At 44.3% G+C, this 27,060-nt stretch overlaps 1 protein-coding gene across 1 annotated transcript in view; it reads right to left on the bottom strand.

The window, feature by feature from the left end:
• Positions 1 to 953: 953 nt before the first annotated feature.
• Positions 954 to 27,060, bottom strand: part of C12H3orf70 (chromosome 12 C3orf70 homolog) — a 42,373-nt gene continuing 16,266 nt past the window's right edge. Inside the window, exon 2 of the mRNA XM_034515080.2 lies at positions 954 to 5,634. Within this exon, the coding sequence (XP_034370971.1) occupies positions 5,078 to 5,634 (557 nt within the window). The 3' untranslated portion in view covers positions 954 to 5,077. The remainder of the gene's footprint in view (positions 5,635 to 27,060) is intronic.

The following is a 27,060-nucleotide window of genomic DNA, read 5'->3' on the forward strand; positions in this document are numbered from 1 at the left end:
TGGGTTCAAATCTAGGCCTGACTAGTGAACAGTGCTGCTGTCGCGCTTTCTCAGATGCCCTTGTTTGCACATGGGATGCTAGGAAGACCACATTGGAAATGGTAAGGTAGCATCAGGAGCTTGGTGAAGGCATTACTGTTGGTATATTCAACAGCAGTCCCTGGGGGAGCCTGTCCCATAGACCCAAGCCCAAAAGCTGACATGCTGAATCAAACCAGTTTCTGGGGGCTGGAGAGTTGTTTCAGTTCCTCTTTCAGAGGACCCAGGTTAAATTCCCAGCACCTACATGGCAGCTCACCTAGGGTTTGCCTTAGACCTGAGACAATGCCTCCTTCTCTTCGTCCTCCTCTTCCTCCTCCCCCTCCTCCCCTTCCTCCTCTTTTTCTTCTCTTCTTCTTTCTCCCCCTCCTCTTCCTCTTCTTCCTCCTCCCCTCCTCTTCCCCCTCCTCCTCTTCCTTCTCCTCTTCTTCTTCTTCTTCTTCCTCTTCCTCCTTCTTTTCCTCCTCCTCTGTAACTCTAGTTTCAAGAGATCCAATACCCTCACACAGACATCTATGCAGGCAGATAAAATAAAAGCACACGATAAAAATAAATAAACATTTTTTTAAAAAAAGAATTTCAGGACTTGCCATACCCTGGGCCTTAGGGATCAGGTGACCCCGAGCCACATGGGGTAGTAGCCTCCTTCACTGCTCAATCTGTAGCTGCAGCTGTCTTACACACCACTCATGAACTGGAAAGGGGGCCTAAATTGGTGCAAAAAATGTTATTTGTGGGCTCATAGTTTTTTACTTCCTATAAACCCGACGGGAGCCAACACAAGGTTTTACAGAGTTCCGGGAATACGTGGCAAGAAGCCCACGAAGACCTGGAAAGTCTGAATGGGTGAGGAGTATGGATTGCTTATTCCCAGCACACAGTAAACACTTGACACAGAAACTCCAACAGCAGTCTTGTTCTAGTACAAAAGGAAACCACGTTTATTGTACAGCAGTATCTCCTAAAGTTCAGCTGTCTGAGGAAAACAATGGAATTTTAGGAAATTACAGAAGGGTCAACATTGTGCTTAAACTTCAAAACAGATTCAAAAGAGCCCAGCACAGAAGGTGACAAGCAAGGTACAGACAGCCTAACACACGCTAACACAGTGTCCTGGAGGCTCCATCCAAACCCCAGTCAGGCTTCCAACTGCCTTACCCTCAGCAGGAACAGCTCCTCCCTGGACCGCACCTGCCCTTCCGGTACACCCGTGTTCAGGCACCATAGTCACGACAAGGTGAGATTTAGAAACAAATTCATTTTGAGAAATGCCCTTGAGTTTATACTGAGGTTTATACTTTGAGTTTACACTGATGGTGTTCTGGGCTGTGTGGCACAGAAGGAGCACAGTAACACACTCCCCACAAAGCCCAGGGTACCCGGCCTGCACCACAATTCTACTTCACAGCACCGCTGGACAAACGGAAAGGAGAGAGACCAGTTAGGATATTTTCCTCAAGTAAAAAGCCAAAACCATGACAATAAAGTTTTGCAAATAGGATTTGGGGACAATCAAGAGCAGATGACATAAATAGTATTTTACTTAAATGTGTGCTTTTTTTTCCTTACATGGCAGTATCTACACTACCATGCATATATGGATATTTTGACTTTCTAAAGTGTCTGGTTGCAATCAAATTTGCATAAGAATTTATTCTGATCAATCCTAGAAGAAAGAGTTATTTCAATTAGGCAATCAGGTGAGGTTAAGAAGTAAAAGAGACAATCAGAGCCTAGATCATGTCCTAAAGACTTGTCAGAAAATAGCCGTGTGGTTGTTCTGGACTTGGTGGCTCAGTGTTGTGTTATTATTTTTATATTGTACTGTGATGTGTTATGTTTCATTGTGGCCTTTTGGGACACTGGCTCTGTACTGTATTACATTGTGTTGTGCTGAGTTGTGTTTGGACACTGTTTTAGTCTCTTCTATACTGTGTCACCTTGAGGCATGAGTCTTTTCTTCTAGGAAAGCAACTTTTTCTTCAGGGCTGTCCTCAAAATTCTCATATTATTCTTTAAATGTTAAAGGCAAAAAAACACCTAGGTTTTAAAGTAAAGCCTTATTTATTTATTTATTTATTTATTTATTTATTTATTTATTTATTTTAAGATATCAAATAGTTATCCCAAAAAAGGACTTTTGTTGCTTTCTCATTTCTCAAAAAAATGTTATGGACACACTTGAAACTTAAAATCTGGGTTAGGTAAGAAAAGTATACTCCACATTTAGTGGGATTACCCTGGTACCCAACAACCTTTCAAAAGTGGTGACAGTGCCAGAATCCCACAGAAACCCATCCACGTGGTCCAAGCCTTGCTCCAGGCAAGCATCCTATAAGGTCTAGACTTCAAACTTTCGACTCTCTCGCTGTACAAGTGTTAGTCAAAAGTCTATTTAACACGACTGTGCTTACCATCTATAGTGCATTTGTGTCTAAGTATCTCTAAAGTGCCTATGAATACACATATACAAATCAGCACTATAATATCAGGATTATAGAGAAATTCTTTCATAGAACAAAGAACAGAATAGGCCTAGAATTGCAGTTAAGCTATACATTTTTTTTATAGTCTTTTCGGCTGATTTCAGAATGCAAGCATAGAGAAATAATTCTGGCTTAATCACATTTCAGACAGTTACTGGTATGAACACTGTTAGGAGAAGAAAACCAAAACCCTCTCAGCTGTGCTTACTTAGAAAATGTTCTTTTGAGATCCAAGAATGTAAGGGAACGTGTTCAATTTTATAAAACGGCAAGTGCAGCTTAGTGAGGGTAATTATAAAGAGATTGTGCAAATATTTAATGTGATCATCAATTGTTATTAAATCCAAAAAAATTCCATCACAATGATGGCAAATTTGAGTGGCAGTTTCAGAGGTTTAGAAAACAGGACCCTGGACAAAAGTCACAGATGTAACTGATAAAGAAACCAAGCCCAACACATAGCCAGCCTTCAGAAGTTGGGCTATGACCACATGTTTTCATGGCTTTGGAGCTCAGGTTCTAGACCCCACTTAGTTTAGTATTTGTGGCAGTGGCCCTGTAGCAAAAAAAAGTAGATAGGAAAGGTACAGGAGTAAGCCCTGCTGTGTGTGTCTGCTTCTCTACCTCGGGGTCTGAGGAGCTCACCCACAGCACATTTGAGGATGGTGCCACTGCTGCCCATCGCAGCCCCAAGTGCAGGATGAGGGATGTCTGTCTCATGTGTTTCGTTTCCATGCCAGTGTGGCACCATGATCCTCGGGTAGGGCCCACCAGATGTCACCAGGCCATCCCAGGCCAGCAGAATGACCCACCAGCCAATATATGGCAGCTCCAATCTGCCCTCCCTGTACCTGCTAGTCCTTGGTGTGAGTCCTCGAATTTATATGTAGGGGGTTTTGCCACATTCTTATCTCACACATGGCATTTTAACTAATGCACTCCAGAGGAAGGCACATATTCTGCCTTCTGAACACTATGGGTGTTTTGGGCTCATCGGCCTAAAGAAGGTTCTAGTAGTAATCACTGGGACTCCATATCCAACGGGGGAGCAGATTCTTCCTTGAGTACATAGTGAAGAACCCCCAAACAAGGAGGCCTAGGGAGCATGGGCTCCTTGCTTGCAGGACACACTAATGAGACAGAGGGATGTACAGAGATGCTGACCACACACCAAGGCTATGGTGCCTGCTCAGACAGCCAGGATCTGAGGTGGTTCTCCCTGCAGTCCTGTGACTCTTGTTTTATGACAGTATATGTTAAAAGGTCCCAGATTTATACTATGCCTCACAGACAGATTTGGGGAATTGGCAGATAATAAGATCACATGAGAATACCCAGTTAATAGCAAATTAGGAACAGAGTTTTGAAGAAAGCTACATAAAAAGGAATTGCTCACTATTTTGTGTGTGAGAAAGAATGCACACAATGTGTGTGGACTCCAGGCTAGAAAAGTGAAGAAGTGTTACATAAAACATCTTCCCGACTCAGCAGTGAGCTATCGCAACTGTTTTTGCATTTGCATAAAATCCATGCATCATACAAAATTCTAGTCCATTTCTCATCTAAGCCATTCTAATGCTTCATACAACCAAACGAAGCAAAATAGATCAAACCTATTAGATTCATTCCTAATCCCTAAAGGACTTCTGTCTCTTAGCATTTTCATGCTAACTAAAACTATTGTGTATTTTTTTCTTAAGATGTCAGATGTGTTACCTCCTAAATATAATACCTACGAAACCTAAATGCTTCTCCCTGAACCGAAAAACAATCAAGAAGGGCAGTGGACACTGTAGAACCCACCTGGGGCCAGCTCAGACACTATAGCAATGGTCTCAGCCAGCCCAGGCCGAGTCCACCTCTCCTTCCCGATTCCAACATCCTCCAACACAGCAAGCTGTTTGACTTGTATTCTGTACTACAATGTGGCCCCTTCGAGGTGAGAACCAGGACTCCTGAATCCCCGCTGGACTGGACGCAAACTAGAGAGACCCTTTCAGTCACAGAGGCTGTGCCACGGCCATCACTAGGGGTCCTCGAAGGACTTTCTAGAAGTAACAGAGGCTACTCTTGTCCTGAGCCAATGTGGGTGACAAACAGAAGAGGAAGGGAGGGAACACTGGCTGCAACACTGTTTCCAGAAGTGAGCTGCTCCCGGACCCCAAAACCAACTGGACAGAGGTGTCACATGACACGCCAAAGGGAAGCTAAGGGAAGAAAGAGCCTTCACCACGAAGGACAGGCTACAGGTAAACTATGGTTACTTCCACTCTGGGTAGCTCCTCCATGTGACCTATGGTCACCACCGCTCTCAAAGTTCTCAGTGAAATTAAGGCTGGGTCACAACTCATGACACCAGATGCTACATAGAAAGCAAGATACAAAAGGAAACAATGTCATTACAAGGTAATATACGGGGAACACTAAGCAGACCACTGGACTGCTACGGTTAGTAATGGGGCTTGGGAAATGCCAAGAGTATTGGAAAAGGACTCGTCAAATCAAAGAACAGAAGAAGCTCAGGGTGGACCCCGGCCGCAGTTCCCAGCTGCCTACACAGTGGTCTCCATCGTTTCGATCACTTCCAGATCGGACTGAGAAGGAGAGAGCAGGGTGCACTCATCGGGTTCCCAGCTGCTCTCAGGGCTATAATCTTCCTCAGAACTCAGCTCCGCCCCTTCTTCTGTGTCCTCATCACAGGATTCCACATAGTGAGCCCCAATTGCATTGATCCCCGAGTCCTCAGAACCGGAAGGGGAGGAGCAGTGACCCAGTTTCGGAGTGTCACTCTCTTTAGAAATTAAGGCATCGTGTGCAGAGACCTCCTCAGGGCTCATCTTCTGGGAATGGGGCGCCTGCTGCTTCTGCACGTAGCACATCTTCCCATTAATACATTTAACCTGATAGTTGTCGATGAAGAGATCGGAAATCATACAGTACCTTGGCGAGTCAGGGGGAAGCGGAGGCTGGAAGACAGACGCAAATTTCAGAAAGTGTTCAGTGAGCGAGACGGAGATTTGCATGGTGTTGGTCGGCTCTCGCGGCCTTGCAGGAATCTCTGTGCTTGGGAGCTGCTCCACCGGGGTCATAGGCTGATACACATACTTGCCTGTGGGACACATAAGACACAGCTGAAATCTAAGCCCACTACGCAAACTGTATTAGCAAAGCCGCAACAGTCTGGCTCCACAGAGAATGTTCTCTAATTATTTTGGTGACATCATCATCATCACTTAACGCTGTCACATCCACATCACTGGGAGTTCAGATCCTGTGTGTCACCCAAAATACATTCTGAAATTTAACTTAAGTGATACTCACAAAGAATGCCTACCCAGCTTGTGTTTGGCCTTGGAGTCAAACATCAATGTTAAAAAAAAAAAAAGAAAAAAGAAGAAGAAAAGAAAAGAAAAAGAAAAGAAAGCCGCTGTTCTGTGGGTCTGGAGTGGGCAGATGATTCTGTGACCCTCATCTTAAATGAGTCACCCATCACTGGACACAGTGCCCAGAAACAATATGGCAAACACAAGCTGAAAAGAAACCAATATACAATAGGCCTGTGACTTCATTTTTAATTCTAATAATAGGTTAAAACATATTAAAATATTTAAAAGCCAGAAGTACTTCACTGTATTACTAGAATATATGGGAGACCTTCCCTTTCTAGGTTTTTGTGTTTTGGCTTTGTTTCCACTTGCAGTATTAGAGATGGAACCCAGAGGTGAGCATGTGCGCTGCCACGGAGCTACACCGAGGCCCTAGGTGGTGTGTTTTAGTCAGTATGCACACATGTGTGTAGCAGCCTACTAGACTGTCCTGACCACAGCACAGCTAGCTAAGGCTGAGTCTTTCTAAAGACCCAAGGGAATCAATTGTTGTCTCGTCAACGCCATGGCCACTTCAGACCAGAAACCCGGCAGGTGCACACACAGGGTAGCCCAGGCCTCTCTCATCTCTATCTCTTCTCTCGGCCTTCAGCTGCTTCTCAGAGTGAGAAATACAATGGAGCCTTAATGTGTTCCTTTCCACGTTCCCTTTATTTCTTTCCTGCATCTAGAAGGTCTTTCAAGTGCCAATTACTAAGGAAATAGGTTTAAACTATGTAGTTTATAAGTCTAAAATAATAGTAGTAGTAATAATAATATTACTATTACTGTTATTGTTATTATTATTAGAGACAGGGTCTGACAATGTAGCCCCGACTAGCCTGGAACTTGCTATGTAGACCCACCCACATCTACCTCCTGAGTGCTAGGATTAAAACTACTGCTACCACACACAGATGTAAGTCTAAAATTATTTCATAATACAAAGCTAAACGGGGTCCAGGAAGATGCCTCATAATGAAAGAACTTGCAATGCAACCCTCATGACCTAAGTTCAGATTCCCATAACCCATATAAAAGTCAGGTGTGTAGCCTGTGTGTAATTCACAAGCTACAGGGAAAAGGGAGAGAGAGAAGACTCTCCCGGGAGCTTAAGGCCAGCTAACCTGGGGTACACGGAACAGCAATAAACAAGGGAAGACCCTCCCTCAAGCAAGCTGGTTGGTGATGGTGACCCGAGGTTATCATCTGACTTCCACACATGGATGGGTGATGTCACACATTATCTATCTATCATCTATCTATCTACCTACCTATCATGTATCACCCATCTATCATTCACCTATCATTCATCCATCTATCTGCTATCAATCACCCCACTATCAACCATCTATGAATCATTCATCTATCAATCTATCACCCATCTATCATCTATCAATCATCCATCACCACCTATCGATCATCCACCTATCTGTCATCCATCCACCTATCTATCTGTCATCCAACTACCACCTACCTATCATATATATTTTAATTGCAAAGGAAGAAGAAGCCTTGCAAACTCCAGAGCCAGGAGTCACTGCTGAGGGTCCTCGTGTCCTTCCTGTCGGGTGAGTGGGTTTAGTCAGGCTGGGTTCTATCCTTCACACACATTGTAGCTGCTTTTAAACCTTAGTACCTCTGGGATTTCAGACCAGATCATCCTTTTCTGGGGCTATCCAGGAATACCACAAGAGGGTTAGCCTAGCCTCTTGCTATTAATTCGACAACAGAATAGCTCCTCCCTAGACAATTAAAAAATAATCCAGATAGTGCTCAGTATCCCAAAAGGTTCCTCTCCTAGGAGAAGATCAAGGCTTTAGGATATCCTCGTAAACATCTCATTGCACAGGAATCACTCATGCTTTATTTCTTGGTCAAGCTGAAAATCCTTGAATCAAATTACCTTTGTTAGGAAGACTATCTTAGGGTTTTGTCTTATTTTGTTTTGTTTTAATGTTAAGACATGGAAGAACGGCAACTCCGTGCAGGACCGTGTGCAGTGTGCTGTGCCACAGGCCACACTGTTAGCCAGCTTAGCTTCAGCTTTACCCTGGGGTACCACGGAGAAAAAGCATATTCAGAAAGCCTGCACAGACACGAATCATGTGAACCCCATGGCCCGATAGAAAACAGCTTAGAGAGGGCGGCTCTCTGAGTTTGACAGGGGAAAAAGGATATATGTATATGTATATGGATATGGATATGGATAAAAAGTATATGGAAAAAAGTATATGGATATGTAGTATGTGTGTATTGTGGTCTGTGGGGGTAGGATGGATTGGGGTGGGATATGGGGATATCATTCACATAAGTGGACAGGTATACACAGACAGAACAGCCTGCTGAGTGTCTTGCTCCATCACTCTCTGACGTATGCTTCAAGACAGTCTGTCACTGAAGCCGAAGCTCAATGCTAAACTATCTGGCTGGCAAATGAGGTTTTAGGATCTTCCTGCCTTCACACATCCCCCACCACCACATCCCATCCCCCAATGCTGAGGGATCACAGGCTCGTCCAACCACGCCCAGCTTTCCCCCTCATGTATCCTGGAGATTCAAACTTGAATGTTCATCTTGCATAGCAAGTGCTCAGTCTGTAGCCCTGGATGACAGCAGTCGGAACTGACCCATCCACTCAGTGAAAGAGACCAGCTGGGAGAGGCACTGTGCTTCAGAGCGCAGCCTGGCTCACTCTGAACTGGACAAAGTCTGTGATCTGGGAACACAGATGCAAAGACAAAGGATGGGAAAGAGGCCGCAGCTCCAAGACAAATTATCACACAACACTGCATTGTTAGATTTTTTTACAGAAATAATGAAAGCGTGGCTGGAGGTGCGGCATGGAGGTGCGGCATGGAGGTGCTGCGTGGTGTAAATCGTCTGCTGAGCAGGCACATGATCCTGGGCTCCATCTCCGTGCCACAATAAATTTTAAAAAAATATTTAGCTCATTGGAAAGTCCTGACTCAAAGAGGAGCAGGAGAGTAAATTATCTAGAAATTTCACTTCTGGACACACACACAAAGGTACTGAAGGCAGAGCCTTACAGAGCAGTGTCTATACATCTCTGCACAAACAGTGTTATCCAGAAAAGTGTTCATCCACAGGCAGATACATAAGAGCAAAAACGTGCATGTGTAACAGAGCGTTCAGCATGCCAAACATGGCTTACTGGAGGACGTTGTGCTAAGTCTGTCACAGTAAGATGTTTATCTTATCTGGATCATTCCACATTCAAGAAGCCCAGAGCAGTCCAATTCACACAGAGAGAAGGTAGAGAGTGTTTTCCAGGGATGGAGCAGAAGAAGCAACTATTATAGAAAGGAATTTCAGTTTGCAAAGTTGCAAAGTGCCGTGAAGATGGATGGTGGTAACAGCTGCTCCATATGAATGTCACCCAACATGTACGTGGGAAAGTGCCCAATGACACTCATCACTGGGGACACAGATCGACAACAAGAATGACCATTATCAAAGGAGAAGAAAAGAACCAGCAACTGGTGAGGATGCCAAAAAGCAAGGCTCTCCTGAACTCCTAAAAGGAAGGAAAGTTCAAACAATCATTTCAAAGGCAGCTGATCAAAACTGATGAAGGGCTAGCCTTTGCTTGGAAGCATGTGCATGTCTGTGGAAGCACGCATGCTCAGCCTGGGGGAGAGCCTGGGCCCAATCTCCAGCTAGCAGCAATGAAATCCAAGTAGAAATGAACATCTTTGTTTTGCGTGTTGGCTTTTTTGCTTTTCGTTTTTTGTTTTTTTTTTTTTGTTTTTGAGACAGAGTCTCACTGTGTAGCCCTGGCTAGCCTGAAACTCACTCTATAGACTAGGCTGGCCTGAAATTCAGAGATGCCTGTGCCTGCCTCTGCTTCCTAAGTGTTGGGATTAAAGGTGTTACATCACCATGCCTGGCAAGAATGAACTTCTATATGATCCCAACCATGCCAGTGCTGATGACACGCATGCAGTGAGCTAGAAATCAGAAGGCTGAAGATAGCTGCACACACGTTCATGACAGCACAACTCACAATACCCAAGACATGGCAGCCGACAGCAGTCGATGAGTACGTGTGCACATCTGTCCAGGGGCACGTTATGTAGCCATGAAAGAATACAACAGGTGGTGTAATGGTGAGTAAAATAAGGCAGAAGACGGTATGGCAAAGTCTCTCTTGTATGTGGAGGATAAACAGTTGGTCTCACAGAAGCAAGGACTATTAATAGCAGCAGAAAACTGAAAAGCCAGGCGGAGGATGCTAATGAAAGCTGCTGGTTTTCTGATGCTCGGAGTAGACTCTGGTTGTCAATAACTGACTATTTCAAAATAGCTAATGGAATTCTCAGACAAAAAAAAAAAAACATGTCTGAGGTGACCCGATACATCCTGTGGTTTGTATATGCTTGGCCCAGGGAGTGTGGCACTATTAGAAAGTGTGGCCTTGTTGGAGTAGGTGTGGGTGTGGGCTTTAAGACCCTCATCCTAGCTGCCTGGAAGCCAGTATTCTGCTGGCAGCCTTCAGATGAAGATGTAGAACTTCAGCTCCTCCTGCATCATGCCTGCCTGGAGGCTGCCATGCTCTCTCCCTGATGATAATAGACTGAACCTCTGAACCTGTAGGCCAGCCCCAATTAAATGTTGTCCTTATAAGAGTTGCCTTAGTCATGGCATCTGCTCACAGCAATAAAACCATAACTAAGACACATCCGTCCCTGTAATCTGATTAGCACACTGAAATGTCACATTGCACTCCACAAACTTATACTATACTTAAAAGTTGACCAGAAAACAAGAGATAATTTTATTAGTAATTTTTAAAAGAAAAACTGATATCCCTATTAAATAATGAAACTAAACACAGGACATGATTAAATGCTTGCACACACACACACACACACACACACACACACACAAACAATTGTTACCAACAGGTAGAAAATGTATTTCAGATACCTCATTTCTTTAGGAGGAATCTCCTTCAACATTTTCCCAAAGACCAATCAAAACCACTCAAGTACCTCCCATGAGTCTTTGGAAGTCTCTACTGGTGACATTTCTGATTGGAGGAGTGACATTGTGGACACTTGCTCACAACACTTCCAATGAGACCTCAGATGCACATGGAGAGATTGACGTTATCCTGAATAAACAGGGGCAGGACAGTGTCACACTGTCAGGCTCTCTCATGTTTAAGACAGGCTAGTGTCTAGAGCGAGGAGGCAGCCCCCTTCCTTCTCCAGAGCTCACTGTGAGTCAGTACAAGCCATCAGTAGACCACACCCACCACCTAACACTCCACAGGTAGCACAGAGTGATTACACAGCAGAAATAGTTTTTTGAAGCTGTTTCATTTTCTTGGTTATGGAGCACAAAGTGAAGAAAACAAAACAAAACTGCAATACCAAAATACCTAAATTGAGGTGGTCAGCCCACTTATGTTCCCATGCTTCGTTAACCTGCGGTGTGCTCCTGGTTCCCTGTTGGTTCTGTGGATACCCATACACTTGATATTGTTTTTTAAATTTTCTGGGAGAAATACAAGCATTTTTTCCTTTGCAGAGAAGTCGGTGTTTGTTAAATGTGTGTCTCCCTTAACACAGGAAATACCCTGCTCTCATGAATGCAGAGTAAGTTTGACATTAGCCCAAGCAAAAGTATGGTTAGGATGTTAAATCTGCAGAGGAAAGGCAGGGTGGCCTGGGCGAGCTGCATGCCCATCTTAGGCACTTGCTTTTCATCAGGATCACAACTGTTGGCCGGGGTATTCAATATCCTGCAAGAAATGCCATCCAGTACCTTTTGCAGTGTGTATCTGTCACTGAGCTGAGAGGCAAACCACACCGGAAGTGAATAGTAGCAGCATTATACGGACTGGACTCTCCACCCAGCCCACAGGACTCATCTGTATCCACTGTGTGCTCCAGGGGAATATGGAAGAGCACAGACTTTCCGGTATGTTGAAGTCTGTGGTCGTTAGAATATGCTTAGCCCAGGGAGTAGCCTTGTTGGAGTAGGTGTGTCACCATGGAGGCGGGCTTTAAAACCCTCATCCTAGCTGCCTAGAGGCCAGTCTTCTCCTAGAGGCCTTCAGACGAAGATGTAGAACTCTCAGCTCCTCCTGTACCATGCCTGCCTGGATGCTGCCATGTTCCTGCCTGGATGATAATGGACTGAACCTACTATATGCCAACCCCAATTAAATGTTGTCCTTATAAGAGTTGCCTTGGTCACGGTGTCTGTTCACAGCAGTGAAGCCCTAACTAAAACAAAGCCCTAATTAGAAATGTAAGCAACATTCCACTTTCTTACTTACAGCCCATGCCATCACTAGTGGATCCCATTTAATATGAAGCAAATTCCTGGTGTGACGGCCCAGCAGGCATATCTACTTATTGAACGAGGACTTACCGAATAGCCACTGTCTGTGCTAAGTCAAATGGCACGGGGGGGGGGGGGGGGGTGAGGGGGGAATGCTGCACAAGATGCAGTGGTATTTCTGGAAGCATTTGGATTGAAAGAGAATGTAAAGAAGCAAAATCACTGCAGGACAATGTAAAGCACAGGAACATGCAGGCGGATTCTACACAGGCTGAGAACGGGCTCCGGGGGCTGTCACGGCTGGGGACACTGCAGCTGGGTAGCAGCAAGCAGACTATTCCAGACTGGTTTTAGAGCTAGAGTGAGTTCAGAGTGGGGTTCACACATCAGGACTATGGCTGGGTGGGTCCTGGAGCCCAAGGCCATGGTGTCCAGTGTGGGTACCATGTGAACTGTGAAGATCTCAGAGTGTGGGCAGGTGGAGAGAAGAGGCATGCTGATGAACCAGAAAGAGAAGAGAGTGAAGAAAAGGCTGTAAGAGATGGTGGACTATGAAGTTCTCATCTAAGCTGTGGAGAGCAATAAAGTAGGCGATGTCCCCCCAGGAAGGCAGCCAGCTGCAGGAGGTGGCCAAAGACTGGACTGAAGACACCTCAGTGGGCCCCAGTGTGCTCTCCCTCTGTTCCTGTAACATTCTTACATTTGATGTTCTCTGGTGCACAAGTGGTTTAGACAGATGCTGACGAACTCACCATGAAAATGTCTCCAAGCCTCAGCTTGGTGCCCAGGACACTGTAAGTTTCTACCTTTCTTGTTTATAGACATTGTCAGGCCACCATGTGACCAGCCTCAGACCTCTGAGACTCTGCTATACCCCATATGCAGAGTCCTACGGTTGACAGTCTGACCTGGCACTGTGACACCCCACTTTCTGCACTTGTGCCCACACCTACTTTAATACTAATAAAGTTAACCTTAACTGTGTGCCAGGCACTGGGGACATGGTTTAAACCACAGGGCTGTGACTGGCCTCTGAGCCACTGTGTATGCAAATCGGGAAAGATCCCACTCAACAACTCACCATAGGAAAAGACTTAGTTACAAACTACTAAGAGCAGTGCTGGCAGATTGAGAAGGCTCAGCCAAATGAGCCACACGGAGCTGCACCTGTGCTATTGATTGGCCTGTGCAGTCAGGGATGCCATCCATCCGTCCATCCGGGAGGTGGAACTCAGTGCATGTCACCTCAGCATGGGGGCAAAAGAACAGAGGAGGCCTTAAGTAGTTGGATTAAAAGAGTAGTGGGGGCCAGACAGTGTAGCACTGAGGGGATGTTGGTAGCTAGACAGCAGGTTCTAAAGAGAAAGCAACCACACCTGCCTTGGTCTTCCGCCACCACCTCTCTCACTGAAGGCCTCAGACAAATCTAACTAAAACCCCAGTCAGGTATCAACCATCAAACTACACCCTTCTCTGGCCTGCAGTCAAACAGGTAAGGATGGATGGGTAATAAGACTGGTCATGGACGTGGGGGGGAGGGGGACTCAGCTGCTTTGCCACTCTCCTTGTTTGTAAAAGCAAGCACCACAAAGCAACCTACACAGGGCAAGCCCTTTAACAATGGACTTCTGTAATCCCTGCCACTGTAGGCCACACCTCAACTCCTCTAAAGTACAGCAACCAGTGGGGCCTGCCAAACATATAGGGGATGCCCAGCTCACTTAGGGATTCCCTGCAGCCACTGACAGGGATGGTGAAACGCTGCACTCTTCAGACTGTTGAACTTTCATGAAACCTAGTTTTGTGGCCCTCTGGGATTTAAGGGGTGTGTGTGCGCGTCTGCACACACACACACACACACACACACACCTCTGAAAACTCATGTGTTGGGCTGAGGGAGATCATCCAACCAACACAACATCCGCACATGCTGCAGGAGAGGTAAGCCAAGAGCCGTGGCTACAAACTATGCGTAGTGTTCAGAGAAAAGCAAAGGCTGAATGAGCCCCACAGAAAGCACCGACTATAAACTGAAGGAAAGCTAGGACCTGGGGACAAGGAGGGAGATGGCCTGCCTTATGCAGAAGTCCCACTCGTGAAGAAGTGTGGTTGAGCAAGACATGATAAGGAGAGCAGCAAAGTGGCAGACTCTCCCCCCACCCCCCCGTTGGCCACGACCAGTCTTATTACCCAGATTATTCAAAAAGAGTAAAACTTTTCCTTACCATGATAGGTGGAGTGCCAAAAAGCCACCCTGCTGCATAAACTGGCACAACAGAACCCTTTGAATACATGGACACAGGCGATTCCAGTTAGTCAGAGTTCAGAATCATAGTGCTATATAATTAAGTTCAGCTAAAATAGGCCACATAGAGGTGGTACAGAGTAAGAACTCCTCAGCTTCTATTTCCTTTTCGGTAGCTAGACAGGGTAGTTTTAATTGTCAGCTTGACACATAGGAAGAGAATCTTACTTATGGAAGTGTGTAGACCAAGCCAGCCTGTAGGAGATTACCTTGATTGACCCTGCCCACTATAGGTGGCACCATTCCCTAGGCTGAGCTCTTAACTATATATTAGTGAAGAAAGTTGGCTGAGTGTTCAAGGAGGCAACAGGACCACATTAGTTTCTCTCTGCTCTTGGCTATGGATATGATGTGACTGGCTGTGTGAGATCCTGCCTTGACTTCCCTTCAATGATAGACTGTGACCTGGAGTTGTAAACCAATAAATATTTTCCTTCCCTAAGTTGCTTTTGGTTAGGATATTCTATCACAGCAAGAAAAATGAAGCCAGAGCAGTGGGCAAATCAGGGTTTTGTATAGTGACTATGCCTACCTCTTTCATTTACTCAGAAAGTCCTACTTATCTGAAGAACTGGTAGGGTAGAGTAGTGGTTATAGACCAGAGCTGAGTGAGTCCTTTCTGCAGGATTGGTCACTGGGGTTGGCAAGAAACATAAAAACCACATGTTCAGAGAAAGTCCATTTGCAGTGGAGGAAGATACACTCAGAATAGCAGATGTGGGGGGAAAGAGGACTGAACAGGGTGGGAAAGGCTGTGTGCATGACCTCAGGAACACTAAAACTGGTCAGCCCTGTTGCCAATCTTCTAAATAACATGCCTCAACCTTACAGACATTTTATAAGACCATTTCTGCCACTTACAGAGCCCAAGTCACCAAACTGGACAGCAGATGAAATCTGCAGTTTGGAAACTCCATTTATAAACAAAGAAATTTGATCCTTCAGTGGGCAGTAAAGCCAAACCTGAGCCTGGCAGTCCGCCGGTGGCTCTCTGCCATGCCTCCAGCACAGGGCTCTAGATTTCTGCAGACCTCCAGCGATGTTACCCAAAGCCACTCATTCAACAGACAGGAACTACTGACAACCAAAGCTGGGGAAACAGGCCGGAGACATCTACCATGCTTCTTTATTGCACTGTGAATGAAAGCACAGAGATTCATAAGAAACAGGCACTAACTCAACAGGCTGACTCAGGAACAGTAAGATCTGGAGTGTTTGTGCTTAACGCAGCTCAGCAGGGCTCAGGAAGTGTGTGCTGCGTTTTAAATATAACTCTGTTAAAGGTTATTTTTTTTTATAGATGCCATGTCTGTTCATTATTCATGGACCTCATTTTCAAAAACCATACAAACTAATATAGTATTCTGGAACTTTATGCTTTAAAAATCAGGGGCTGGGGAGACGGCTCAGCAGTTGAGAGTACTTGTTACTCTCGTAGAGGACAGAGGTTTTATTCCCAGTTCATACCCGGTGATTCACAACTATCTGTAATTCCAGTAATGCCCTCTTCTGACCTCCTTAAGTATAGAGCATGCATGTGGTGCACATACATACATGTATGCAAAATACATGTACATATAAATACTCATACATATAAAATAAAATGCATACATCTAATTTAAAAGTGTTTAAATTAAGTAAAAATTTTTAATGAAAAAGTCATATTAATAAAACATACTCTATCACCGAGATATATTTTTAAACCAAACTATTGCCATTTATGGGTATAAATTATATAGTCCTTAACTAGAGAAAATATATTTTGTAGCAGAGCATTGCCTTATCTGACATCAATGAGAGGGGAGGCCCTTGGTCCTGTGGAGGCTTGATGCCCCAGCATAGGGGGATGCTGGAGCAGTGAGGTGGGAGTGGGTGGGTGGGAGAGCACCCTATTAGAGGCAAAGTGGGGGGGGGGGGATGGGAGGTTTGCAGAGGGGAGACCGGGAAGGGGGACAACATTTGACATGTAAATAAATAAAATAACCAATAAAAAGCTTTTAAAATTTTTTTAAAAGAAAGAAAATAAATAAAAACAAAAAAGAGAAAATATATTTATCATGCTGTTGTGTTTTTTCCCAATCAGATGTAATAATTACCTTTATTTTTCTCTTATAACCTGTAGTTAGGTTAGTCCATTTAAAAATTGATGCCACTGGAGACGTCCCAAGAATTATGGGCAAGAAGTAACAGAGTTAGTTGTTACAAGCTAACTAGTGTGTCCCTTCACTGTCCATTTAACCACTACACGAGGACAGAGAAGCCCAGACAGAGCCACCAAAAGCAGATGTGACTGGGCCTTTGTATAAGGAGGCTTTCCTGCAGCACACGCTGTGTAGTCAATCCATAGCCAGAAGTACAGAAGAAAGGCTGGGTGCTCAGACATAATGGATAGCACTCTGACGTCACTTCCTGTGACCTTATCCTAGTGTCCCCAGGAACCACAGATGCCTTCCTCATATACCCTAATCTTAGACCACCGAATAGACCTTTAGTTAGATGAAATGCCCTCTTTATTCAATCTGTGGTCTCCGTTGCTTGATTGGAAGCAAAATGGTTCAATACCCATGAAAGGGTGGTGAGATAGGCTGACTCCAAACTGGCAGTTCAGGAGACTAGGCCTAAATCTCTGTTTTCAAGAACTGGGCAAGTCCAGGCAAGTCAGTTACTGAAAAAAACCCAGGCTGCCATCAGAAACTGCTCTACCACCTGGCCTGAGGCAAGGACAATGGGTCAATAGCAGTTTCCAGACTTCCCCAGCAACAGTTTCCAGCCCCCCACTCCATCAATGGTTCTGGAATGTCCCTAGAGATAGAGCCAACATATTAAGATAAAGGTCACCTACCACTCCCTGGAATTCCCCTAATGTGCTTTAAATCAGGCTTGCAAGCTCACTGGGGTGCCTCCATTTTGGTAATGGTAGACCCCAGCATGCTGGACTTCTGCAGAATGAAATGCTCGTTGCTATTCCATACGACCTGAGTCCAAGATATCATTCTTCAGCAAATTATGGACCCTTACAGGTGGGTTTCTAGCAGGTAGTCATTTTCTGACTATCTACTGAGAAACACAGCAGTTTAGGCTGGGAATGTGTCTCAGGGGTAGGACCCCTGTCCGGCCTGTGTAAAGCCCTGGACTCCAATCCCAGCACTTCAAAGCTAAACCAACAACAACAACAAAAAAAACTTTCCAGTTTATATTGTAGAGTGAAAAATTATAAAGGCCATTTTATGAAATATGTGTAGATTTTTCACCTTACAGAACTCGGAACTGAAAATAAGATTTCAGGCCTTCACATTCCAGGTGAAGGACACTCGCTGGATTACATTCCTCAAGCCTCTCCCACCTATGGGTGGGGGAGGCCCAAGGCAGGAAGACACATTCCTGACCACAGATAAAAGATGCTGCCACCTAGGTGGGGCTATAGCCTGAAGATAGTTAATCTGAAATAGTTGGTAAATGGCAGGATAGGACACAATGGCATGGTAAAAACCACATTTTTGAGAAGAATGTGTGTGCAGAGTGATTTTCACATGACTCTAGATCATTTGGGCTAGATTCTCTGAAGTGTTCCACTGTTCTTGGTTACCCCTCCCTTGGTCTTCCCAGTGCTATGTTCAAAATTTGTAAAACAACCAATCATGTGTAACCACGCAAAAATGCAACCATTCATGTGTAAGCCCGAAAAAATGCCTTCCTTCCCCCACCCCATGCTATAAAAGACCCTTTAACCCACCACTCTGGGCAGTTTTGACCGCCGGCTTACTTCCCTAATAAAGCCTCTGCTGATTGCATCCAGGTATGGTTTCTTGTGATCTTTGGGTGGTAGTGATCTGAGACTTGAGGAAGGGTCTCCCGAGTATGGGGGTCTTCAATATATTTGGAACCTATATTAATGAGGGATGAATGCTACACACTAAGTACAATAACATTTTAGATGCTTAAAACTGGACAAATAAGAAATTAATAGTTTTAATTAAGTTTAATTTATCAACAATAAATGACAAAGAGTTAAGAAAACCAAAGGAATCTTATATTGAATATACTGGATACACTTGGCTAGTCTCTTCACCAAACAATACCATGCAAAACTACAAATGCTTCCTGAACAAATAAGACCCTGGATTCATCCTTTAGAGTAGCCGAGAATGTTCATCTTTACTCCAGGATGAAAGGCATCAGTATGAAGCCCGAGTAATGTGCCACACTTTCTGAATGACAGCTAAGCACCGAGGCTGGGCCAAGGCTGCCTAAGGTTTTCTTCCCAAAGGCTAGAACAGACCCCGAGGAGGGACTGGGAAGAGCTGCCTGCTGGGTGCTCAAAGCCTACACTAAAGACTGCACCCTGCTTTATAAGCGAGTTCTGCCCAATGCAGAGGGAGCAGCATCAAGGAGGTGGCTGGCCTGGGATGGCCTTGCGAGGCCCAGTCCACACTGGGCCTGTGAAAATGCTCAACCACAGCGGTATTTGGAGAGTTTTAGTCTGGATGTACCAGAGATGTGGAAACATGACCACAGGGATTTTCAAAGCTACATAAGATTCTTTTCTGTATGTGTGAAAATTATCACTTGAAAGGATGAGAGAAAGTGGCCCTTACTGGAACAAATATGAACCTCACAGAGAGAGAAAGCCACAGGCCCCACAGAAAGGACACGCCAGCAGGTGCATTTGCTCAGGATGAGCCTGGGTTAATCCAAGCAAATCATGCCATCCCAGGGGCAGTCTGGCTACAAATGAGGCCCTAAGCGGTCCCCTGCTGTTTTTGAAAGCACCAACTGAGGATTAAAAACTAAGTCGCTAATGAAGACCCACACAGGCTTCCCAGAGTTCCTGCAGCCATGACTCTAGAAGGCAGGTGAGACTACAGGATTTTTTCAAGCAAAGGGATTAATGAGGCTTTTGTTGTTTTGTTGGAAGAAGTGGACCTCATTCTTATTCAAAACAATTATCTCTTAGAGTCCTCTGAGAAGGCTAATAACTCAGAAAAATCTATAGCTTTGCCACAAAATTACAAAGGCTCACAAAATGTGATGAAGACAAAAAAAAAAAAAAAAAAAAAAAAAAAAAAAAACTTTCCCTCAAAGTAAACGTTTTTGGAAATCCAGCCAACCAGTCATATTGCAGCTCAGTAGGTAATGACGGTTAATTTTATGTCAACTTGGGAAATGGTTTTGGACACAATTAACATTCAGGCCAGTGAGCTTTGGTAAGTAGACGGCCTTCTGCCTGGACAGGCAGAGTCTAATCTGCCTAAGAACAGAACAGAAGGGAAGCTCTGGCTGCCAACACAGGAGAGCTGCAGCTTCCACGCCCTTCCCAGGCAGGCTCTCCTGGGCTCCGCTGCTACCCCATACCTGTCAGTCTTGCAGAATGCTATAGACCAATCTTTTCTCCCTATTCCTCTTGTTTTGTCTGCCACGGCTCAGGGAGGCAGAAGCACGAGAATTTGACTGAGTTCCCTCTATGCAGAGCCAGGCTGGGCTGAGGAGCCGTGGGGCTCCGCCCCGCCTAGAGAGGTCTCAGCCTGAAGTCCCGCAGGGGCAGAGCTCCTGAGTGGGGCTCTCCAGGACGAAGAGGCTGACTGGGAGACCGGTGGTCTCTGTCCTTGGGCTCCTAGACACAGCTGGGAGCTGCAGAGGAGCTGAGACACTAGGGCATTCGGGCTGGACCTGCCAGCAGCACAGCCGAGAGAAGTGAGAGGGAGAGAAGCTCCAGCGGTGCCCCAAGGGATGAGAGACTCTTGGTTACCGCACTCACTTGTCTGGGTCAGCTAGCTTGCTTGAACTGGCGGCCTTCGCGTTGAGATCATAGAGAAGTCTTCTAGCAGGAGATTCGGTGGCTTGGTAGTCACCTAATCCTTCTCCACGGTTCCCCACGGCAGGGCCCCAAAGACTCAGGAAGTCCATGGTTTTAAAAGGTTTATTGTCAAGGCAGAAAGTGGATGAGCTGTACCCCCACGTTCTTCAGGGCAGACCTGAGTTAAATAGGGAGGGAAGAGGGTCTGGTAGGAACGCTTAATTGGCTACACCCTCTGGCCCTTAGGTATCTCATTAATATGGAGATTTCTTGAGGCCCTGAGACTTGTAGTCACACCCTCTACCTGTGCTAGATGACACAGACCTCTCTTTGGGAGGGGCTGGTAGGAGCGTTGCCCTACATGACTGAAAGGTGTGGACCAATGGAGGTCTTTGGCCCGCATGTCAGGAGCCTGGAGTCTGGGAGTGTGGCAAAATATATGCCTTCCCTTGCAGAGTCTCCAGCCATCTCTAGCCAGTGCTCCACCAGAAACCAAGCTATCCTTTCATGGTCTCACAGATGCTATTGCTGTGATAAAACACCATGACCAAAAAGCATTTCAGCTTACAACTCTCAGGCCACAAACTCAAGGCAGAGGCCATGGAAGAGTGCTGCTTACTGGCTTGCCCTTCATAGCTTGCTCAGGCTGCTTCCTTATAGAACCCAGGACCACTTTCCCAGGGTTGTACCACCCATAGTGAGCTGGGTCCTTATACATAAATCATCATAAAAAAAAAAAAAAAAAAGCCCTACAGGCTTGCTTGTAGGTAAATCTTATGGTGACATTCTCTCAATTTTGTTTCCTTCCTCTAAGATGACTCTAGCTTATGTCAAGGTGACAAAAGAACCAGCCAGGATACTGACCAATACACGATCTGCAAAGATAATAAAATGGAATCAAATATGGACATATTTGTTTATCAAACTCCGAATTTTTTAGTAAGGTGCTAAGGTCTTGCATGCCCAAAATAATGTCATCTTTTCCTTCCTATCAATATTTCTGTTATTTCTTAATCTTGTCTTATTGCACAAGCCAAGTCTTCAAACACTATGCTGATAACAGCAGAGTAGGCACCTTCCTTATCTTCTTCCAGAGTTCAGAGGAATTGCTCTCTCTCTCTCTTTCTGCATGTGTGTCTGTCTGTCTCTGTTTCTCTCTGTGTCTCTTTCTGTCTTTCTGTCTCTGTCTCTCTCTCTTATACACACATTATTTTTTATATTTATTGATCTGTGTATGTTGAACCTTCTTGAATTCCTGGGGTGAAGTTTGGTCATGACATTTGCAACACTTAATGTGTTCTTGAATTTGCTTTGGTTATGGTGTCTCTTCCTGGCAATAGAAAAAAAAAGTAACTAAGTTAGGTGCCCTCTTTCTTCTGGGTAGTTTGGGTAAGGATCTGTAATGTTGTTTTTATATATAGCCAACTCTTTGATTATATTAGTCTTCTTGAATTTATTTTACTCATTTCTTCCCTCCTATTGCCTTTGGCTCGGCTTCTTTTTCTGAAAGTCTGAGGTGCATCCTGAGGTTACTTCCATGATGCTTAATGCATGTGGCTGTAGCTATAAGCCTTTATCCAGGAGCACATGGATGTAGCTATAAGTCCTTCTCTGAAAGCACACGATTATAGGTATAAGCTCCTCTCTGAGAGCACATGGGTGCAGCTAGAAGCTCTGCTCTGAGAGCATGGTTGTAGCTATAAGCCCTTCTCTGAGCATGGTTGTAGCTATAAGCCCTTCTCTGAGAACAGCTTAGCTGTATCAGTGGCTCTAGTGAATTGTTATTTCATTTTCATTTGATTTGAGAACATTGTCCATTCAAATGTGTATCGTTCAGTACCAAAGTATTTGTGTCATCTCTGTGGTTTCTCTTGCTGTTGATTACTAGTTTTATCCCACTATAATTTGATACTACAAAAAAATGTTTTAGTTATTTTTTTATCTCTTGAGGCTTGCATTGTGGTTCATAATGTGATCAATTTTAGAGGAGAGTCTTCAGGCCACTGAAAAGAATGTGTATTTCATACCTTTCAAATGGAATGACTTGTAGATATCTGTTAAAACTAATTAATCTATGTGATGTTTTAGCTCTGAGTTTTAGTTTGGAATGCCTATCTAAAGATGACAGTGTAGCACTGAGGTCTACCACTAACATTATCAGGACCTGTCTGACACATTTCATGAATTTAATGTTTATCTTATAAAATTTAGGTGCCCAGCATGCAGTGAACACATATTTACAATAATTTCTCCTCTTTCTACTTCTCCTCTTCTTCTTCTTCCTCCTCTTCCTCCTCCTCCTCCTCTTCTTTTTTTGAGACAGGGTCTCTCTATTATGTAGCTCTGGCTGTGTGGAACTCACTATGTAGACCAGGCTGGCCTTGAACTCAGAGATCTACCTGCCTGGTAATAAAGGCATGCTCCACCATGCCCAGCCTTACAATAGTTACATCTTTTTATAAAGTCAGTGTCATGAGATGGTGAACTTATTAATGAGGTTTTAACAATTATACCCCTTGAATATAGAAAGTTTCTCAATTATATAATCACGAGACTGCCCTTTTTCTACCTTATAACTTTCTTTTAAATAGAATAAAATGAAAACTGAGTGGTAAAGAGGAATGTTGGGTGCAGGAACCACTAAAGGGATGTCAACAGCGGCTAAAGTAAAAGCAATGCATTCTTTCAAACAAATCTGAAGAGACAACCAATAGCCAGGTCACTTAGAGGGTTTTTTTTTTGGGGGGGGGGGGCTTGTTTTTTTATCTTTCTTAACAACAAAAAGTTTGCTATTCTTAAAATAAATTTTTGCACAGTTTTTTTCCTATACCTGTTCTGATTGCTAGAGTAAAATATTCTAATAATTTGTCATCTCATGACATAAGATTGCAGCAATGTCCTTTGAACACCCTACATGTCTGGGCCTCGCTCTTGTAATTTCCCAAGTTTCATTACATTCTCTCTCATCTGCTCCACTCTCCCATCAGGTTGGCCTTGACTCTATCCGTAAAACACGTGACATCTTGTCTTTCAGAGTCCACTGTTTTGCTGATGTTTCTACTGCGAACGTTCCCATACCCCGATGACAACTCCAGTCTCCTTCCAGCCTCTCATGTGACACACTTTTAACTCCTCTTCTTGTTCTGCAAGCTCCTTCTCAAGTACAGTATGACCTCTTCATAGGCACCTTGCCTGGCCATCCTATCTAGAAAAGGCCCTTCTTATTTGTAGCAGAATCGTGCTTATTTCCTTAGTTATAACCACAGTCTTTAGTCATGATGTGAGAATATCTACAAAGGCAAGACCCAATAGTATACTCTCTCTTAGAAACCCACTTTAAATATAAAAGACACCAATTATCAAGAAGAAAAGCTATCAAAAAAATGAAACAGAGAGACATGATTTCAAAGAATGATGGAATTACCAAATTAATGTAAAAGTAGTTTTAGAGCAAAGATATTACCCAGGAATAAAAAGCATTCTGCAGTTATGAGGGTCAAATGACCAGGAGATATACCGTCCTCTATGTACAGAACACCTAACAACAGAGCTTCAGGATACTTAAATGAATATCAAATCTCCACCTAATGACCAACAGACTCAATACAAACCAAAATCAAATCACAAAGCTAGAATATTACTCTAACACTGAAGGCAGAGGAACCTCAGTTAAAAGACTTTGAAAAGAACAAGGAAGCCATGCGCTCTTGGCTGGATGTGTCCTCCTGTGGAGTAGCTCCTAACACCAATTAGAAAAGGGTTGGTTACTTCCAAAACATTCGTGACACTATGTCACCCATGGGAATACTTTATTGTAGCTCACAGTGTTCACAGCTGGGTATGACTGTTGGTGACAGTCCTCCTGATACCACGCATGCTGGCCACTAGGGAGTAAGCTTCCTACTCAGTACCTACTTGCTTTCTCCAAGTCCTGTGAGCACAGTGTGCAGTATTTTCAGCAATGGGATCTTACCAGCAACCAAGAGCTGCTCTTCTTTTTGCTGTCACTGTAGGCCTGGGTGAGAACAGTGAGCAGTAACCATGACAACCTGAATGCTATCCTGACTTGAAGATCCCTCCACTAAGCACATTAGTACATTACCTTTAAATTTAATATCACTAAAGTTCTCAGGATACAAGCAGGGTGGAGCCAGATTCTTTGCCAGGATATAACAGGAATGACCCTAGTCCAGTCCTTAAGGAGTCTTTTTTTTCTCCTCTGAAACCTCAAGATCTTGGCCTCCACTGTCTGCATTTCTCTTGGCATTAGTCTTCCAAACTCCCATCACAATGTCCCAGTAAGCTCTGCTTACACAACTCTAGGACTTTTCCAGCCCCAAGTTCCAAACTCAGCTGCATGCCTCATGCAAACCAGTTCTGAAGTTCTACAAACCTCATGGCCAGGTTTATCCTAGCAAATGACCCTACTTCTCAGTACCAATTTTTCTGAATTACTTTCTCATTGCTGCAACAAGATGCCTGACCTTAACCCATGCAATGGTGCTACAGTTTAGAAGGATTCTCCCCACCACAATTAAATCAATCTAGATAATCACTCAGATATGCCTAGAGATTTGTTGCTATAGTGATCCCAAATCCCGTTGTCAAGTTGATAATCAAGATTAGCTACCACAAGACTCATGACAGCCTTTCAGGCACGCTTGCAACATTCAAAGACTTCCTGCTAGACCGTACTTGTGAAAGGTCACACTAAGACTTTAACACACATGCCTTTGACAGACACTTAAGATCCAAACAACAGGCAAAATTTACCAAGAGATTCTAACTGGTGACAGCAGGTTTTATACCTCTATGACATTTATAAGCTACCACAAGAATATACAATTGAAGAGCTGGGGAGGCGGCTCAGCCAGTAAATCCACTGCTCCGCAAGCATGATGACCTGAGTCAATTTCTAGAACCTACATTTATAAAAGGGGGTGGGGAAGCAGAGCGCTCCAACATATGTCTATAGTCTCAGAGCTGGGGAGGCAGAAACAGTAGGATTCCTAGAGCTTCCATAACAGCACACCTAGATTAACTGCTGGGCTCTAGGGTCAGCTCAGAGACTCTGTCTCCAAAATTATGGTACAACAGGCCAGCAAGATAGATCAGTGGGTAAAGGCACCCACTGTGTAAGCCCGGTGACTTAAGCTTAAGTCAGAGAACCTAGGTACACGTGGAAGAAGAGAGCCTGTTCTACGGCTTCTATGTGCATGTCACGGCATGTGCGCCCACATACACAAGATGTATGTGCACCAACACATGCATGTGCACATGAACAATAATAAATGAAGTTCTGATTAGAAAATAAGGTAGAGAGCACCTGCTGTCAACCTTCTAGCCTCCATATGCCCCCTCCCACAGAATATAAAACGGTTTCTAGAAACTAACCAGAGATGCATCCTAAATTGCATTTTGTTATAAATAAATTACAATGTTTTAATGTATGTATCTGTTCTGCCTAGTTTTGTCAAAACCCAAGAAAGTTCATGAAGAAATTATGTCAATCTGTACATCAAGAAGGGTTGTTAAAGCCGGGCGGTGGTGGCGCACGCCTTTAATCCCAGCACTTGGGAGGCAGAGGCAGGCGGATTTCTGAGTTCGAGGCCAGCCTGGTCTACAGAGTTAGTTCCAGGACAGCCAGGGCTACACAGAGAAACCCTGTCTCGAAAAACAAAACAAAAAAAAAAAAAAAAAAAAAAAAAGGGTCGTTAGGCCCACAGATGACCTGATGATGTATTCATCCCTACCCTAACTGTTTCTTTGAGGCAGAGCTCATGGAGCCCAGGCTGCCTAAAACTCACAATGTATCCAAGGATGACCTTGAACTTCTGACCCTCTTCCTCTACCTCCCAGGAGCTGGGATTACAGACTTGTGATAGATCTGAACCCTTGCATGCCAGCCAAGCATTCTATCAACTACCTTCCTCATCTTCAATATCTTAGAAATAAGCAGAAGTCGTCGACACATAACCTGCTATGCGCTGAGATCGAATGAGCTCGGCAGAATGACACCCTGACGTCTGCTATAGCTCAGAACACACAGTGCTGAGCCTGTAATGGAGTGATGCCTCCCTCTCTCTTAACCCCTTCCAACACATGGAACAAAGCACTAGCCAGAGAAACCCTCCTTCCCCACCTCACTGCCTGCCTCATCTCCTTTGTGACCAAAGGAGTAAAAGATGCTTAGATTTATATCACATCAGAGGTATTTCCATACATAATCTTCTCTTCCTGTTCCTGCTGTATCTCTATGGGTAAGGCAATACCTAACATTCTAATATTAGAAGTTGAGATCAATTGTTAAGCTATTTTTGTTAAGTCTTAATTGCTAGGAGTTTGGCTTATCAAGGCTACAAAAACAATTATGATCAAGGTAGTTGGCAATACTACAATGTATTGTGTTATGTCTAATTCTCATAATTGAACCATACATTACTACCAGATGGCAAATTAATAAACCAGAAGGTATAAGGGTTTATTTGATGGTAGAACATTTGCCTAGCAAACAGGAGAGCCTGAATTTGACCATCCTTGTCACCAACTGGATGAAGGTCCTTTCCCGACTCTTCTTAGAAATCAGGAACATGTAAAGTGGCTCCTTGGGCGCTGGCAGCCCCACACATGGAACAGCAACAGCCTTCAATTCTTAGCAGTTACCACTCCAAACTTCCAGGTGCCAGTAGCCCTCGGCACCTAGTGTCCCTGCACACACGGGATGCCAGCAGCTTGGTTCCAGCCATTCCTGCAGGC

The sequence above is a fragment of the Arvicanthis niloticus genome, chromosome 12 (assembly GCF_011762505.2).
Source record: "Arvicanthis niloticus isolate mArvNil1 chromosome 12, mArvNil1.pat.X, whole genome shotgun sequence".
NCBI classification, from domain to species: domain Eukaryota; kingdom Metazoa; phylum Chordata; class Mammalia; order Rodentia; family Muridae; genus Arvicanthis; species Arvicanthis niloticus.